The following is a 14,774-nucleotide window of genomic DNA, read 5'->3' on the forward strand; positions in this document are numbered from 1 at the left end:
TGGAGCTGGTGGCTCCATGGCTAGTGGTCTTGGAGCTGGTGGCCCCAGGGCTGGTGGTCCTGGAGCTGGTGGCCCCAGGGCTGGTGGTTCCATGGCTGGTGGCTCCAGGGCTGGTGGCTCCATGGCTGGTGGTCCAGGAGCTGGTGGCCCCAGGGCTGGTGGTCCTGGAGCTGGTGGTGTTGCCCCAATCCCCACCGCCCCCAGGAGGTCCCTGCAGGGCTCCCTCCCTCCCTTTCCATCCAACCTCAATTTTTTTGCTTTTTCTCCCCCAAAACAAACACAAACCCCATGTGGTTTTTTTTTGTTTTTTTATCGTCGCCGTTTTTATTCTTCTCTTTTTTTTTTTTTTTTTTTGGAAATGGGCGCCGGGTTGGGGGTCTTTGCTCCGTTCCGACACCGCGGGCCCCCCCGGCTCCTCCGTGACCACAATGCAAGACAGCGAGGGGGAGGGAGGGCGCACTTTTTTTTTCTCATTTTTCTCTTTTTGGCTTTTTTTTCACATTTTTTCCTCCTTTTTTACCAAGGTCTGACCTAACTCTAGGGCTGTGGCCCGGGATTCACCGAGGGGGATAAAAAAAGCCCCAAAAGGAGGGGGTTTTAGGTGTATTTACACGGTATTAACATGCGGACAGAAAAAGATTACACTATCGAGTATCGTACAACACCGAGAGGGGGAAAAAAAGGGATGGGGGAAAGGGGGAATAAAAAAATAACAGGACAGGGAAGGGTTAAAAATGAATAAACAGGAGGTAAATGAAACACCAAAAAAAAAAAAAAAACAAAACCAAAAAAAAAGAAACAACAAACCCCAAATAAACGATGAGTTAAGGCTTAAAAAGCGTATAAAAAAATACGAGAGTTAATATCCAACGGAACCGTACGGAATGGGGAGGGGCCGGGGGCCCCCGCTCTTTATGTACAAGGCAAAGCCTCCCCCCCACCCCACGATGGAATTTTGGGGGGGTTGCCTGGGAATAAAAGGGGGTGAATCCAGCCCTGGGGAATGGGGGGGGGCACCCACCCCATTCAACCCCCCAAAAAGATTAAAAATCAACCCAAACGTCCCCCCCACACTGCGAGGGGGCGGCCGCCGCGGCCTGAGTCCGTTTGCTCCCGTCAGAGTCCAAAAGGGGGGGCAGTGGGGAACCCCCACCCCGTTTTTTTTTCTCCATCCAGGGTTGGGTTTGGGTCCTGTTTCCGTTTGTAGCAGCACCAACTTCTTGGCCAATAAATATATATATATATATATATATTTGTATCCAAATGGAAGGGGGCGGCGGGAGGAGAGGATTCCCCCCCCACCCCCCTCGCCTCTAGGCCCCCCCAAAAAAAAACCTTGGAGAAACCAAACCAGGATGCAAAGTGCTCCGAAACCGTCTTTGGATGTCACCAAACCTGGGCTGGAGGGGGACACGGCCACAGCGCTGCTGCCGGGGCTGGAGTGGGGGGGCTCTGCCGCTGTCTCTTCGCTGTGGGGGTGTCCTGGGGGGGTGCGTGTCCCCCCCCCCAAGCCCCACTTGCCTCGCCCCGCGATGCCGAAGGCGTTCCCGGTTAGATAAGGGAGATCCGTACGGGAATGCCGGGTGACTCCGTCCGCTGCGGCGAGTGCTGGCTGACCAGGTGCTCCACCACGGTGTGCTTGGACATGTGCTTCATCAGATAGGTCTCCTGCAAGGGGGAACGGGGTTTGGAGGGGCCCCAGTGCCCCCCCCGTTTGGGGTTTGGGGTCCAGGGGTGCCCCAGTGCCCCTGGGTTTGAGGTTTAAGGCTGCCCCGGTACCTCTGGGTCTGGGGTCTAGGATTTAGGGGTGCCCCAGATCCCTGAGGTTTGGGTTTGAGGGTGCCCCAGTGCACCTGACTTTTGGGTTTGGGGTCTAGGGGTGCCCCTGGGTTTGAGGGTGCCCTGGTGCCCCCTGAGTTTGGGATTTAGGGGTGCCCCAGTGCCCCTGGGGTTGAGGTTTGAGGGTGCCCCGGTGCTCCCTGGGTTTGGGGTCTGGGATTTAGGGGTGCCCAGTGCACCTTGGTTTGGGGTCCAGGAGTGCCCCAGTGCCCCTGGGATTTGGGTTTCGGGCTGCCTCAGTACCCACGGGTTTGGAGTCTGAGATTTAGGGGTACCCAGTGCCCCAGGGTTTGAAGTTTGAGGGTGCCCTGGTGCTCCCTGGGTTTGGGGTCTAGGATTTAGGGGTGCCCAGGGCCCCAGGGTTTGGGGTTTGCCGCTGCCCTGGTACCCGTGGGTTTGGGGTCTGGGATTTAGGGGTGCCCCAGTGCCCCTGGATTTTGGGTTTAAGGCTGCCCTGGTGCCCTCTGGGTTTTGGGTTTGAGGCCGCCCTGATGCTCCCTGGGTTTGGGTCAGGGACTTAGGGGTGCCCAGTGCCCCTGTGGTTTAGGTTTGAGGGTGTCCTGCTGCCACCTGGGTTTGAGGTCTGGGATTTAGGGGTTCCCAGGGCCCCTGGGTTTGGGGTTTGAGGGTACTCTGATGCCCCCTGGGTTTGGCTTCCTGGGGTGCCCCAGATCCCCGAGTTTGGGCTTTGAGCGTGCCCGGGTACCTGTGGGTTTGGGTTCCCGGGTTGCCCCAGTGCCTGCAGTTTTGCAGTCTGGATTTTGGGGTACCTGAGGTGCCCAGGGTTGGCATTTAGGGTGCCGTGGGGCCCTTGGGTGTCAGCATTTTGGAGGCTGGGGTTTGGGGGGGCTGGGGCTGCCTGCTCCGCGGGTTTGAGGGTGCCCTGTTGTCCGTGGCTTTGTGGTCTGGGGGTGCCCCTCTGGGTGCTGGGTTTGGGGCTCTGGGAGTGGCCCGGCTTTTGGATTTGGGGGGGGCCCCGGCGCCGCGCTCCCGCGTTTTGGGGTTCGGCTCTCACCGAGGTGTAGGCGCGGCCGCACATGCTGCAGCAGTAGGCCTTGGCGTGCTTGATGGCGTGTGCCGAGAGGTGGATCTGCAGCGAGGCCGAGTCCGTGTACGCACGGTAGCAGTTGGGGCACTTGTAGGGCTTGTCCTTGTTGTGCTGGCGCTGGTGGGACTGACGGGGCGAGGGGGGGGCTCAGCACGGCCCCCACGGCACCCCCCGTCCCACCCCACCCCACATGCCAACCCCACTCCCGGTGTTCCCGGCACCGACCTGGAGGTTGGAGAGTTGCGTGAAGGCCTTTTCGCAGCCGGGGTGCGGGCACTTGTAGGGTCTGTCTCCGGTGTGGATTCTGGAGGGGGGGGACACATGGAAAAAAGCTCGTTCCACAGCGTCCCAGCAGCAACTGGGACCATGGTGGTGCTGGTGCCTCAGCACAAGATAAAATCATAGAATCACCAGGTTGGAAAAGACCCACCGGATCATCGAGTCCAACCATTCCCATCAATCACTAACCCATGTCCCTCAGCACCTTGTCCACCCGTCCCTTAAACCCCTCCAGGGAAGGGGACTCAACCCCCTCCCTGGGCAGCCTCTGCCAGGGACCAAGGACCCTTTCCAGGAAAAATATTTTCCTAATGTTCAGCCTAAACCTCCCCTGGTGGAGCTTGAGGCCGTTCCCTCTTGTCCTGTCCCCTGTCCCTTGGGAGAAGAGCCCAGCTCCCTCCTCTCCACAACCTCCTTTCAGGGAGTTGGAGAGAGCAATGAGGTCTCCCCTCAGCCTCCTCTTCTCCAGGATAAACACCCCCAGCTCTCTCAGCCACTCATCTTAAGGCTTGTTCTCCAGAGAAAGTTTGGGAGGCATCAACAGGGAATGGGCTGGAGGGATCGAGGATAAAGGTGGTGGGGATGATGAGGGCGGCGAGGGTGATGAAGGCCATGAGGATGGAAGAGCATCGCAGGGATGAAGAAGGCAGTGGGGACAACGAGCAGAGTGGAGATGGATGAGCATGGTGCAGACATGAAAAGGGTCATTGGTCCCTGGCAGAGGCTGCCCAGGGAGGGGGTTGAGTCCCCTTCCCTGGAGGGGTTTAAGGGACGGGTGGACGAGGTGCTGAGGGACATGGGTTAGTGGTTTATAGGAATGGTTGGACTCGATGATCCAGTGGGTCCTTTCCAACCTGGTGATTCTGTGGTTCTAAACCATGAAGAAGGTGGTGGGGACAATGACCACAATGGAGATGGTTGAGCGTGGTGGGAATGATGAAGGCAGCGGGAATGAGGAGCGTGGTGAGATGGGTAAGTATGGCAGGGATGGAGAAGGTGGTGGGGAGGAGTGCAACGGATACAGTTGAGCGTGGGTGGGACAGTGAAGGTGCTGGAGATGATGAGGGTGGTGGGGATGATGAAGGGAGTAGGGATGGATTGGTGTGGTGGGGACGGATGAAGAAAGCAGTGGGGACACTGACCGTTGCAGGGAAGCATGAGCATGGTGGGGATGGAGGAGAAGGTGGGGACAAGGAGCATGGTACGAGAAATACTGCGTGCACGTTCCACCACCCCTCAGGAAACATGGGGCTGAAGGCCTCCACAGCCTCCCAGGGCCCATCCCATCCCTGCAGAGCCCACCTGGTGTGCTGCTGGAGGTGGGACAGCTGCCGGAAGGACTTCTCGCAGTAGGAGCAGTGGTAGGGTTTGACGCCCAGGTGGATGCGCAGGTGCTGGGCCAGGTAGGAGGCGTTGGCGAAGGATTTGGAGCAGTGGGGGCACTTGTGGGGCTTGGCCTCTGTGTGCGACTTGGAGTGGATCTGCATCTCCGACTTGGTGAAGAACGTCAAGGGGCAGACCTTACACCTGGAACGGGGGAAGAATCCCGCAGGGACCAGGCTGGGACAGGGAGGGATCATCCCACCATCACCCCAGCTCCTCATATGGCTGGTTGGGTCCCTACCTGTACGTCTTCCCTTCTTTGGCAGTCTCCCCGGAGGCCAGGATGGGATAGGGCACCACCAGGACTGGCGGCCCCGAGGGATTTTCCGCCTTGATCTTCTTACGGCCTCGTTCCGCTTTGGGTGCTCCCAGCAAGCCGTGGCCCTGGATTGTCTTTAGGGAGTCGAGGAGGGGGGGGCTGGTGATTCCTGAGATTAGGGTGGGCGAGGAGGCGATGAGGCGGCTCTGGCTGGTGGAGGTGGGAGTCGACGGGGTGGTGGTTCCCGTCCCCGCGCTGGATTCGGAGGTGCTGACGGCCGGTGCGCGGGACGCCAGCCCCAACCCTGATGGGAAAAGAGAGGAGGGGGGGGTTCATTTTCATAGAATCATAGAATCACCAGGTTGGAAGAGACCCATCGGATCATCGAGTCCAACCATTCCCATCAATCACTAAACAATGTCTCACAGCACCTCGTCCACCCGTCCCTTCACCTCCAGGGAAGGGGACTCAACCCCCTCCCTGGGCAGCCTCTGACAGTGCCCAAGGACCCTTGCCATGAAAAATTTTTTCCTGATGTCCAGCCTGAACCTCCCCTGGTGGAGCTTGAGGCCATTCCCTCTCGTCCTGTCCCTTGGGAGAAGAGCCCAGCTCCCTCCTCTCCACAACCTCCTTTCAGGCAGTTGGAGAGAGCAATGAGGTCTCCCCTCAGCCTCCTTTTCTCCAGGCTAAACACCCCCAGCTCTCTCAGACGCTCCTCTTGTTCTCCAGCCCCCTCACCAGCTTCGTTGCTCTCCTCTGGACTCGCTCCAGAGCCTCAACAGAACATTTTGACCATGTCCCCTTTTTCCCTGCCCTCTTCTCTCCCAGCCGGGTCCCAAATTGGAACGAATCTACCCTAAAAACCAACATGTTCGTGTGGCGAATACCTGTGACGGTGCTGGTTGCCGGCCGGGCGTGCAGGGCCACGTCGGGCTGGGGAACGGCCTGAGGGTGAAGGCCCGGGACCTGCTGCAGTTTGGGGAGGGACATGATGGATTGGCTGCTTTCGGCGGGCGACGGGGGCACCAGGAGCGGCTGCTGCGAAGCCACCGAGGTGGGCGGCAAGTGAGGGGGGCGGATCTTCTCCGCCATCAACTGCTCCTTGATTTTGTTGATCAGGACCAGGTTGTCCAGCTGGTGGTGGTGGAGGGGGAAGAAGGAGACAGGAAAAGTGGATCAGAAGACAGGAAAGTGGATGAGAAGACAGGAAAGTGGATCAGGGTGGAGATGGCAGCGCTGTCAGGACGCCCCAACCTCATCCTTCGTGTCCGTCTGTCCTCCCTCCTCCCCAAAAATTCCGTGGGGTGGGATTCTCCTACCTGGCTGGGCATGGTGGGAGGGGGCGGCCAGAAGTAGGGGTTGTTGAAGCGAGGCTCCGCCATCCTGCAGGGAGAGACGGGAGCAGGTTACGGAGCGGCAGCGGCCACCACACGAATGCCCCTTCCCACTTCCCTGCAGCTCTCGAAACGCCCCCCAACACCAGCTCCCTCAAAAAGCAACACCCGGGCTCTGAATGAGGGCAGGGAGCAGGCAGGGCCGGGGACCTCCTGAGCATCTTCCCAGCTGGAAATCCCTGCGGGATCTGGGTGATATCAAGCACCTCAGAGACCCAAAAACCACCAGCGAGCACGCAAGGATGCGATTCGGCAAGGACAGGGGCCAAAATTTGGGGCAAAAAGCCCAAATTCCCCAAGCCCCAGAGGTATCCGTGCCGCTTCTCCTGTAATTCCAGGAGGAATCGCAGAGGCAGATGGGATGCTGAGGGACACGGTTTAGTATTTGATAGGAATGGTTGGACTCGATGATCTGGTGGGTCTTTTCCAACCTGGTGATTCTATGATTCTGTGATGCTGCCATAGGAGAAAGCAAGCACGACGGTGGCACGTCAAAGCCCCAAACCAACCCTGGCTGAACCCTGCTCCCCCTAAAAAAAAGCCACCCCGATCCCAAACGAAGCGACCTGCGATGTTCTCAGCAGGCAAAGCCACCTGCAGCAGGGCCAAGAGGTTTACGGAGACGCTTAAAATCACATCGGGAAAATTAATTGTAAATCCACGTGTGAGAAATAGAAAACAGGTGAAGGGGACGACTAGAAAACACCAGAAGAGTAAGAGCACGGTGCAAACAGGCATCACCGTGCTGGCAAACCTCGTTATGGGGTGTTTAAGGGTGAAGTGTTTAAGGGATCCTGGTGGAACGTACTGGAGAGGTCCCCGAGGAGCTCTGTCTCGAATATAAACGAGGCCACAGCCAGGATCCCAGGAGAAACGAGACCAGAGCTTCTAGCAAAGCACGTGCCCAAAAGCTTTCGTGGCAGTGGAATTGAGGGGCGAGGTGCCCAGGGGAAACTGAGGCAGAGAAAGCCCCAGCTTTCTGGGGCTGCGTGGATTTAGACACAGTCCTGCGTTTGCTGGATGCGCAGCCTCCTCCGAACTGCGCCAGCGCTGTCCGGGAGCATCCCTGCTCCTACTAAAAAAGCTGAGATGGGGCAAGGAGCCTTCCTCCTCCTCCTCCTCTCACATGCTCAAGGCCCCTTGGGTAAATCTGAGCTCGCCAGGGTCTCCAAAGGGAGCAGGCAGCATCCAGCAAAAGGGATGCCGGTCCCAGCAGGGACTCAGCACCACAGGCTGGACCCCTCGAGGCTGTTTGGAGGGGAAACTGAGGTAGGAAGAAGGGAAGCACCTCGCCCTCGCGACGTGGAGCAGCGCAGCACGGGACAAGGCGCATTTTGGGGCGACTCAGATCAACACTCCAGCACCCGGCCACCAAGCACCCCAATCAGCTTCGAAAATTCCCCTTCCCTGCCTCGAACCCCTCCACGCCACCTCCCAGCTGCCCAGGCACCAAATTTAGCTTTTTCCAAGCGAAAGAGACCCCGGATCCTCAAGCACAATTGGTTTTGCCCCCTATTTTTGCTCCATCTCCCACAGCGCAGGCAGGCGAAAGGCAGAGCCACGCCTGTGCCCATGGAAATGCACTTTCCCAAGCGCGTACACGCCCGCCACCGGCTATTTTCTATAGGTTATATATGTACCCACATGCCACCCACGCTCTGCATTTACCCACCGGCTACGTATATACACCTGAGCTCGCCAGGTGTGATGAGCATGGGATGTGAGACTCCAGGATGATGGCGCGAGGGGCCAAAAGTGGAGGTCTCAACAAGGAAAAACCCCCTTGGGATGGAGACAAGTGGGGAACAGGTAGAGGAGTGAAGGCAGGAGGGCTCCTAGTCCCTCTCGACGCAGTCAAGCCCCCCAAGAACCCCATCGCCCCCAGCCTGGCTGGTGGGAGCTGCGCATCGTGGGAAAACAGGAAGCCGGAGCTATGATTAGAAAAGGGATTTTTGGAGCTGCTCCTCTGTCACAGCAGGTGCCCTGCGACCTCTGTCCTTCCTGTCTGTCTATCCATCCATCCATCCATCCATCTGAGCTTCTCCCTGTCCACCAGAGCCACCAGTGGCACCAAGAAGGATCGAAACCACCAGCACAGCTCCGAAACCATCACCAGAACATGGTACAAATCGCTACAACCAACCCCAGGACTCCTGAAAGGGGCCTGGCAAAGGCACGAGGCACATTTTTGGGGAGGAAAGAGCAAATATTGCATGTATCCACACCCCCTGCCTCCACTTGAGGAGGTCTTATTAAATTAATAACCAATTATTTGCTAACCCACCATGTTCAGAGCTTGACGAACCTGCCTGGAATAAAGAGGAAAGTCATGGTCGGTGTGCCAAAACCAAAATATCCCTGTTCCTGTCCCAGTTTAACGTTATAAATCGTGAGGGATTTCATCGGGAGCAGAGAGAGCGGCTTCCCCCTCTCCCAGGGCTGGGATGGCCGGGGGAGGGAGAAGGAGGGGATACAAAGCAGACGGAAAAAAAATAAATGTACCTATAAACCCTCCCTTCTTCTATATTCTTGGCTAACGATGAAAAATGGAAGCTGACATGCAGCAAAGGCGGGGGGAAAAAAAGAAGAAAATCCATTAAAATGGAAATTATGAAGGCTGGGGGATGCTGCAGTGGCTCTGCGGGAGTAGGGGGGACGTGTTAGGGATCACTGTGCTCCCCAGTTTTGGCTGGGCAGGGGGAAAACCAGCAGCAGGCGATCTGGGAGCCTTCGGCATCCTCCGAGGACACGGGATTTGGCCAACTCTTGCCAAGAAGAGAGCAAAGTTGTCCCGGGGGGGACACGGGACGGTGGCAAAAAGGATGGTGGCTGCCTAAGCAGCTTAGGGATGTTGGATGAGCAAGCAGGAAGATGCGCAGAGCCCCAGAAACCGAGGGCCGAACCCCTAATTCCCACAGAGGGACGCGGTACCCAGCATCACCGCTCAACCAGGCGCCAAGGGGAAAGCGGCAGCGACCCTAAAGGTACAAAAACTCATCGTCTCTGCACCCACAGGGAAGGAAAAGCACGAGAAGGTGGCAAGCCGGGGCGAGGGGGGGAATGGTGAGGGACAAAGGGGGGCGGCGGCGGCAGCGAGGGGTCGGCGGTGGCCCCGGCGAGGAGACGTGGCGGGACGCCGGTGTTTTTGGTACTCACAGGCTGGCCTCAGAAGCCAGATGGCCGCAGCTGCCTGGGGAGACGTGTCGATGAGGCTCCAGAGTGATGGGAGGTAGATGATGGCACAGGTGGGCACGAGCTCACTAGAGCCTTCCAACTTCCTACCCAACTGCCGCTAAGTCAAGCTACAGTTCTCTAGGGAACGCCTCTACCTTGGCAGCCCTCTCTGTCTCGCCTTCGCTGAAATAAAAAGAAACAAGAGATTTCTTTTCACGGCACTGCCAAGAGAAAAAAGGGGGCAGCTCCCCGCTACCGGCAAGCCTGAGCGATCACCGACCTGGTCCAGCCGGCAAACGGGGGGCAGTGGAAGGCAAAGGGAGGGATTTGGGGTGACCGGAGAGGTGGCCAGTGTGTCTCAACGTGTCCTCGACCAAGAGAAGTGGAGCCCTTGGGGTCCCAAACCACAGGTGTCGTCCCCAAGGGTCCCAGTGAGAGCATCAGGGTAGAAATTCCCCCCTCCACGCCAAACAGCGAGCACGGGAAAGCACGTGGAGGCCCGAGACGGTGGGCGAGAGCCAAGCAGGGTGCAGGTCCCCCCCCTAAATCCCAGCACGCCCTCATTGCTACAGAAAAGATGGGGGACGGTGACGCTGGCCTCGACGTGTCCCTGTCACCTCCCGTGGTCGGAGAAGGGCAGAACCCAGCTCTGCCCCAAGCCGTGTCTGTTTTCCCACGAAACACGAGGCCACGGCCCCTCTCACCCCGTAAGGACAAGCATCCCCCACATTCCAGCGGGGTTTGCCCCGAGCAGGAGTTTTTGAAGGAAAACGGGTGCCCCTGCACAAAAATCCCATCCCAGAGCCGCCAGGGAGGGAAGTGGCATCCAGCATTCCATCCTTGGGGAACCCGCATCCCTCCCCACCTGGAATCGTCCTGATCCGGGAGGGATTTACCCCAAAAGTCGAGGTGGCGGAAGGCAGGCGAGGCCAGGGAAGCAGAAACGACGGGCAAGACCCGAAATCCCCACCGCTCGGGGAGGGGGAGCAGCCCGCGCGCCAGAAGAATTCACCCAAGATGGAATTAAACCCCGTGTTTCCGCCCCCCGAAGGGCTCTTTGCTGGTGTTTCTCCTGCAAATTTTCACTAAAACCAACCCCAAACGAGCCCCAGAGCAAACCCCATCCCAGTACGGGGGGTCCCTGCTTGGGAAAGGGGGTGCAGGAAGGAGAAAGCCAAGCACCGGCGGAAAGCAGAAGGGGAGGCACAAGCTGGGACCAGCGCAGCGTGTGTCCCACGGGATGAAGTTGGGGGACACAGGGAGACGAGGCTCCCCAAAGACAGGGGGCAAGCTGGTGGAACCCCCCATCTCCTTGGGAACATCGTCCATCTGTCCCGCCGCTAACGGGAAACCCGGCGCTTGCGAGGCCCGCGTCCCCCTCCAAAAACACACCACGCCGCGGAGGTTACCTGCTCCCCCAGACCCCTAAATACATCCAGCCCCTAAAAGAGATTCGCCAGGCACCCCCAAAAACCAGCACCCGCCTCCCAGGTGTCTTGGGGGGCAGCTGGTTCCACCACAACCCCCGTGAGCGACGCCGTGTGCCGACGAGACCCCCGCGGCCGGCGTGGAAACCGAGGCACGGGGAGCTTTGCAGGGAGCGCGCCCCGAATCCAACATGCACTTGTTGTGATATCGCACCCCCCGACCCCAAAATTCATGTTTTTTAAGGGAAAAAAAAAAAAATAACGGGCAGTGGGGGGTCAGGGAGAAAAGGGATTATTTTACACATATAAATCATGTATATGAAGGGGAATTTGGAGCAATCACACTTACGCTGTGAGCGGGATCCCCTTTGCTGATGGATCCAGCCCCCTCCCCACAAAGAGGTGTGCAGGCAGCCCCCCCAAAATGCTTAGAAGGGTCAAAATCAGCCCCCCCTTCTATATAAATACATATATACTTGTGATAAGACACATATCACGTGCATACATACATTATCTTTCTATGCGTATCTATAATTAGGTGCACACGCATCATTAAGCACACGTATATTATTTTATAGGGTAAATATATATATTTAAGGGGGTTTAATTCCCCTCCATGAAGCTGGCATGCCCACCTCTGCGAGTACTGGCGTTGCTTCCCCTTATCCGCGTCCATCTCCAGCTCTAGCTGAGACCGGGTGCTGCACGCGGGGCGTTTTTCTACGGGGGGGACAAGGAGGACAACTTCACACACCCCGAACCCACCGCCAGCCCCCGGCGCGCGACATCCCGGAGCGAAGGAACAAAAGCGAAGCGGCTCCAACCTACCCGACCCGTGGGAACGTGGGGTTTTTCCTGAAAATAGAGAAAAAAAAAAAAAAAAAAAAGAAAAGAAAAAAATAAAAAAAGAATGTGTTTTTTTTTTTAAAGCCCAGCGAAGCCGAGGGATGGGGAGCTGGCTAGAAAATTAGGGTTGAAATCCATCCCCTTGCCCCGGACCCTCCGCCTCTTGGCAAATTGCACGCCGGGAGGGCTGGAAAACTTTTTTACCTCGCTGCTAAAATATCACTTTATAATCTCAAAAGGCCTCGGGCTCAAAACCGCTATCGCCCGCTCCATCCTCCCTGGATTAAAAAACCCGGCTGATGTCCGAAAGACCGCAAGGCCGGGGCTAAAAACCAAAACAAGGAGCATCCTCCGACCTTGCAGGGTATTTGCTGGGAGAAAAAAGAAATAATAGCAGCAAATTCATCATTCCTGGCTTCAAAAAGCATCCTCGTCCGGCTTGGCCACGGCCACAGCGCCTCTAAGCTCCCCCCCGGGCCCCCGACGTGGCCGGGAGATTATGGATGTATAAATAGTATATGGCTAAATATATGTGGAGGCAGACAGACAGACAGACAGACCTCTCGGAGCACGGAAATTTGGGTCCCTCGCTAAGGCTGCCGCATTCCTGCTAAAAAAATAAAATATTCCCCCCCCTCTTCTACCTCCCCGTTAGCCCTTCCAGCCAGCGAGACCACTTTCTAGACAAAACCGGTTAATGCGGAAAGAGAGGAAAGGAAGCAAAAAAAAAAAAAAAAAAAAAATAGAAAAAAAAAATAAGGGGGGGAGGTAGAGAGAAAAAAAGAATAAAAATGATAATAATTAGAATAATAATCATAAACCACCCCTCTGCGCTTCTTCCGACACCCCCTGCGTAGAAAAAAAAAGCAGTGAATAAAGAAAAAAAGCATCCCCCCCCCCCCAAGCATGCAACATCCACAAAAATAGGTACGTTCAGCTGCAATTAACTTTTCCATTAGACCATCCAGAGGGAGTGAAAAAGAGAAAATCCAGCAAAACGGGTGTTTTCCTGGATGTTGCCCCCCTTTTCCCCCTCTTTTCCCCCCCCTCCTTTTCCTTCTTCTTCCTCTCTGGTGAAGGGGGGGGGGCAGGGGTGTAAAGAAAATAATAACAATAATAAGAATAATAATAGGTGGAAAAAAGCGAAGTTTAGCGTTAAGTGAAGTTGAAATCCTTGAGCTGGGAGGGGGCTTTTTTTTTCTTTTTTCAGATAAAAAGGCCAAGGGATGGGGTCGGAGTTGGGGATAGAGGGGGGGCTGGAGGAGGGGGGTGATGGAAAGGGGGTGGAAAAGGGGGTAGGGATGGAGGGAGGGTTAGAAAAGGGGGGTTTGGGGATGGAGGGGGGTTGGAAAAGGGGAGTTTGAATGGGGGGAGCAAGGGAGGGGGGGTTGAGAAAGGGTTGGGGGATAGAAAGGGAGGTTGGAAAGAGGGGTAGGGATGGAAAGGGGGGGTGGAAAAGGGGTTGGAGATACGGGGGGGGTCGGAAAGAGGGGTAGGGATGGTGGGGGGGTTGCAAAAAGGGGCTGGGGATACAGGGATGGGTTGGAAAGAGGGGTTGCAGAAGGGGGAGCAGGGATGGAGGGGGGGTTGGAGATAAAGGGGGGTTGGAAAGAGGGGTTGGGGATGCAGGGAGGGGTTGGAAAGGGGTTGTAGAAGAGGGGAGTAGGAATGGAGGGGGGTTGGACATAAAGGGGGGTTGGAAAGAGGGGGTGGAAAGGGGTTTGGGGTACAGGGATGGGTTGGAAAGAGGGGTTGCAGAAGTGGGGAGCAGGGATGGAGGGGGGTTGGAGATAAAGGGGGGTTGGAAAGAGGGGTTGGAGATACAGGGGGGTTGGAAAGAGGGGCAGAGATAAAAGGGGGGTTGGAAAGAGGGGTAGGGATGGTGGGGGGATGGAAAAGGGGTTGGGGATACAGAGGGGGTTGGAAAGAGGGGCTGGAGATACAGGGGGGTGGAAAGGGGTAGAGATGGTGGGGGGGGTTGGAAAGAGGGGTTGGGGATACAGGGAGGGATTGGAAAGAGGGGTAGGGATGGTGGGGGGGTTGGAAAGAGGGCTTGTAGAAGGGGGAGCAGGGATGGAGGGGGGATTGGAGATAAAGGGGGGTTGGAAAGAGGGGTAGGGATGAAACGGGGGGTGGAGAAGGGGTTGGAGATACAGGGGGTTTGGAAAGAGGGATAAGGGATACAAGGGGGGGTGGGAAAGAGGGGGTTTGAAGAGGGGAGTAGGAATGGAGGGGGGGTTGGAGATAAAGGGGGGGTTGGAAAGAGGGGTTGAGGATATGGGGGGGTTGGAAAGAGGGGTTGGGAATACAGGGAGGGTTTGGAAAAAGGGGTTGAAGATGGGGGGGTTGGAAAGAGGGGTTGTAGAAGGAGGGAGTAGGGATGGAGGGGGCCTTGGACATAAAGGGGGGGTGGAAAGAGGGGTTGGAGATACAGGGGGTTGGAAAGAGGGGTAGGGATGGAAAGGAGGGTGGAGAAGGGGTTGGAGATACGGGGGGGCTGGAAAGAGGGGCTGGAGATTTGGGGGGGGGTTGGAAAGAGGGATTAGGGATACAAGGGGGGTTGGAAAGAGGGGGTTTGAAGAGGGGAGTAGGGATGGAGGGGGGGGTTGGAGATAAAGGGGGGGTTGGAAAGAGGGGTAGGGCTAGAAGGGGGGGTTGGAAAGGGGTTAGGAATGGAGGGGGGGTTGGAGAAAGGGGGGTAGGGATGGGGGTGGGGGGGGTGGCGGGGGAGTTGGGGATGGAAAGGGGGGGGGGGGGTGGCCCGGCCGGAGCTTCTCCCCCCCCCCCCCCCTCCCCTCCCCTCCACCCGCCGCCTCTCCCACATTCTCAGACGGTTTTATTAAAATTCGCAGACAAAAGGAAAACAAAAATGGCAGCCCCGGCTTATTTTTAAAACGCTAGGACGGGGACGCCATGTTCTGCAGATCTGCCAGGAGGGGGAAGGGGAGGGGGGGGGACAGAGAGAGAGAGAGGGGGGAAAACGGTGAAAAAAAAATAGAAAAAAATAATTTAAATTTCAAAAAAAAAAAAGACAACAAAAAAAAAACGCAGCGCTGGGGGGGGGAGGTGGAGGCTGAGGGGGAGGTGAAAGGGGGTTTGGGGGGCCGGGGGGGGTAGGAGGGAGG

At 57.0% G+C, this 14,774-nt stretch overlaps 1 protein-coding gene across 4 annotated transcripts; it reads right to left on the reverse strand.

Moving 5' to 3' along the window:
• Nucleotides 1-321: 321 nt before the first annotated feature.
• Nucleotides 322-12,202, reverse strand: ZNF362 (zinc finger protein 362). 4 transcript variants are annotated; one of them, XM_069874945.1, is made up of 10 exons: nucleotides 11,854-12,202; nucleotides 11,632-11,658; nucleotides 11,439-11,523; nucleotides 6,128-6,191; nucleotides 5,696-5,942; nucleotides 4,791-5,112; nucleotides 4,469-4,693; nucleotides 3,113-3,191; nucleotides 2,855-3,013; nucleotides 322-1,668 (listed from the first exon to the last, which is right to left on the reverse strand). In XM_069874945.1, exons 3-10 carry the CDS (start codon nucleotides 11,477-11,479, stop codon nucleotides 1,552-1,554), a joined length of 1,254 nt encoding a protein of 417 aa, XP_069731046.1. In that variant the 5' UTR covers nucleotides 11,480-11,523; nucleotides 11,632-11,658; nucleotides 11,854-12,202; the 3' UTR covers nucleotides 322-1,551. The 4 variants fall into 4 exon arrangements, with proteins under 4 accessions (XP_069731046.1, XP_069731048.1, XP_069731047.1 ...); XM_069874947.1 differs by lacking the exon at nucleotides 11,854-12,202 and adding an exon at nucleotides 9,359-9,559; XM_069874946.1 differs by lacking the exon at nucleotides 11,632-11,658.
• Between the last annotated feature and the right edge of the window lie 2,572 nt (nucleotides 12,203-14,774).

This window comes from Phaenicophaeus curvirostris, chromosome 22 (genome assembly GCF_032191515.1).
Source record: "Phaenicophaeus curvirostris isolate KB17595 chromosome 22, BPBGC_Pcur_1.0, whole genome shotgun sequence".
In the NCBI taxonomy this organism is placed as follows: Eukaryota; Metazoa; Chordata; class Aves; order Cuculiformes; family Cuculidae; genus Phaenicophaeus; species Phaenicophaeus curvirostris.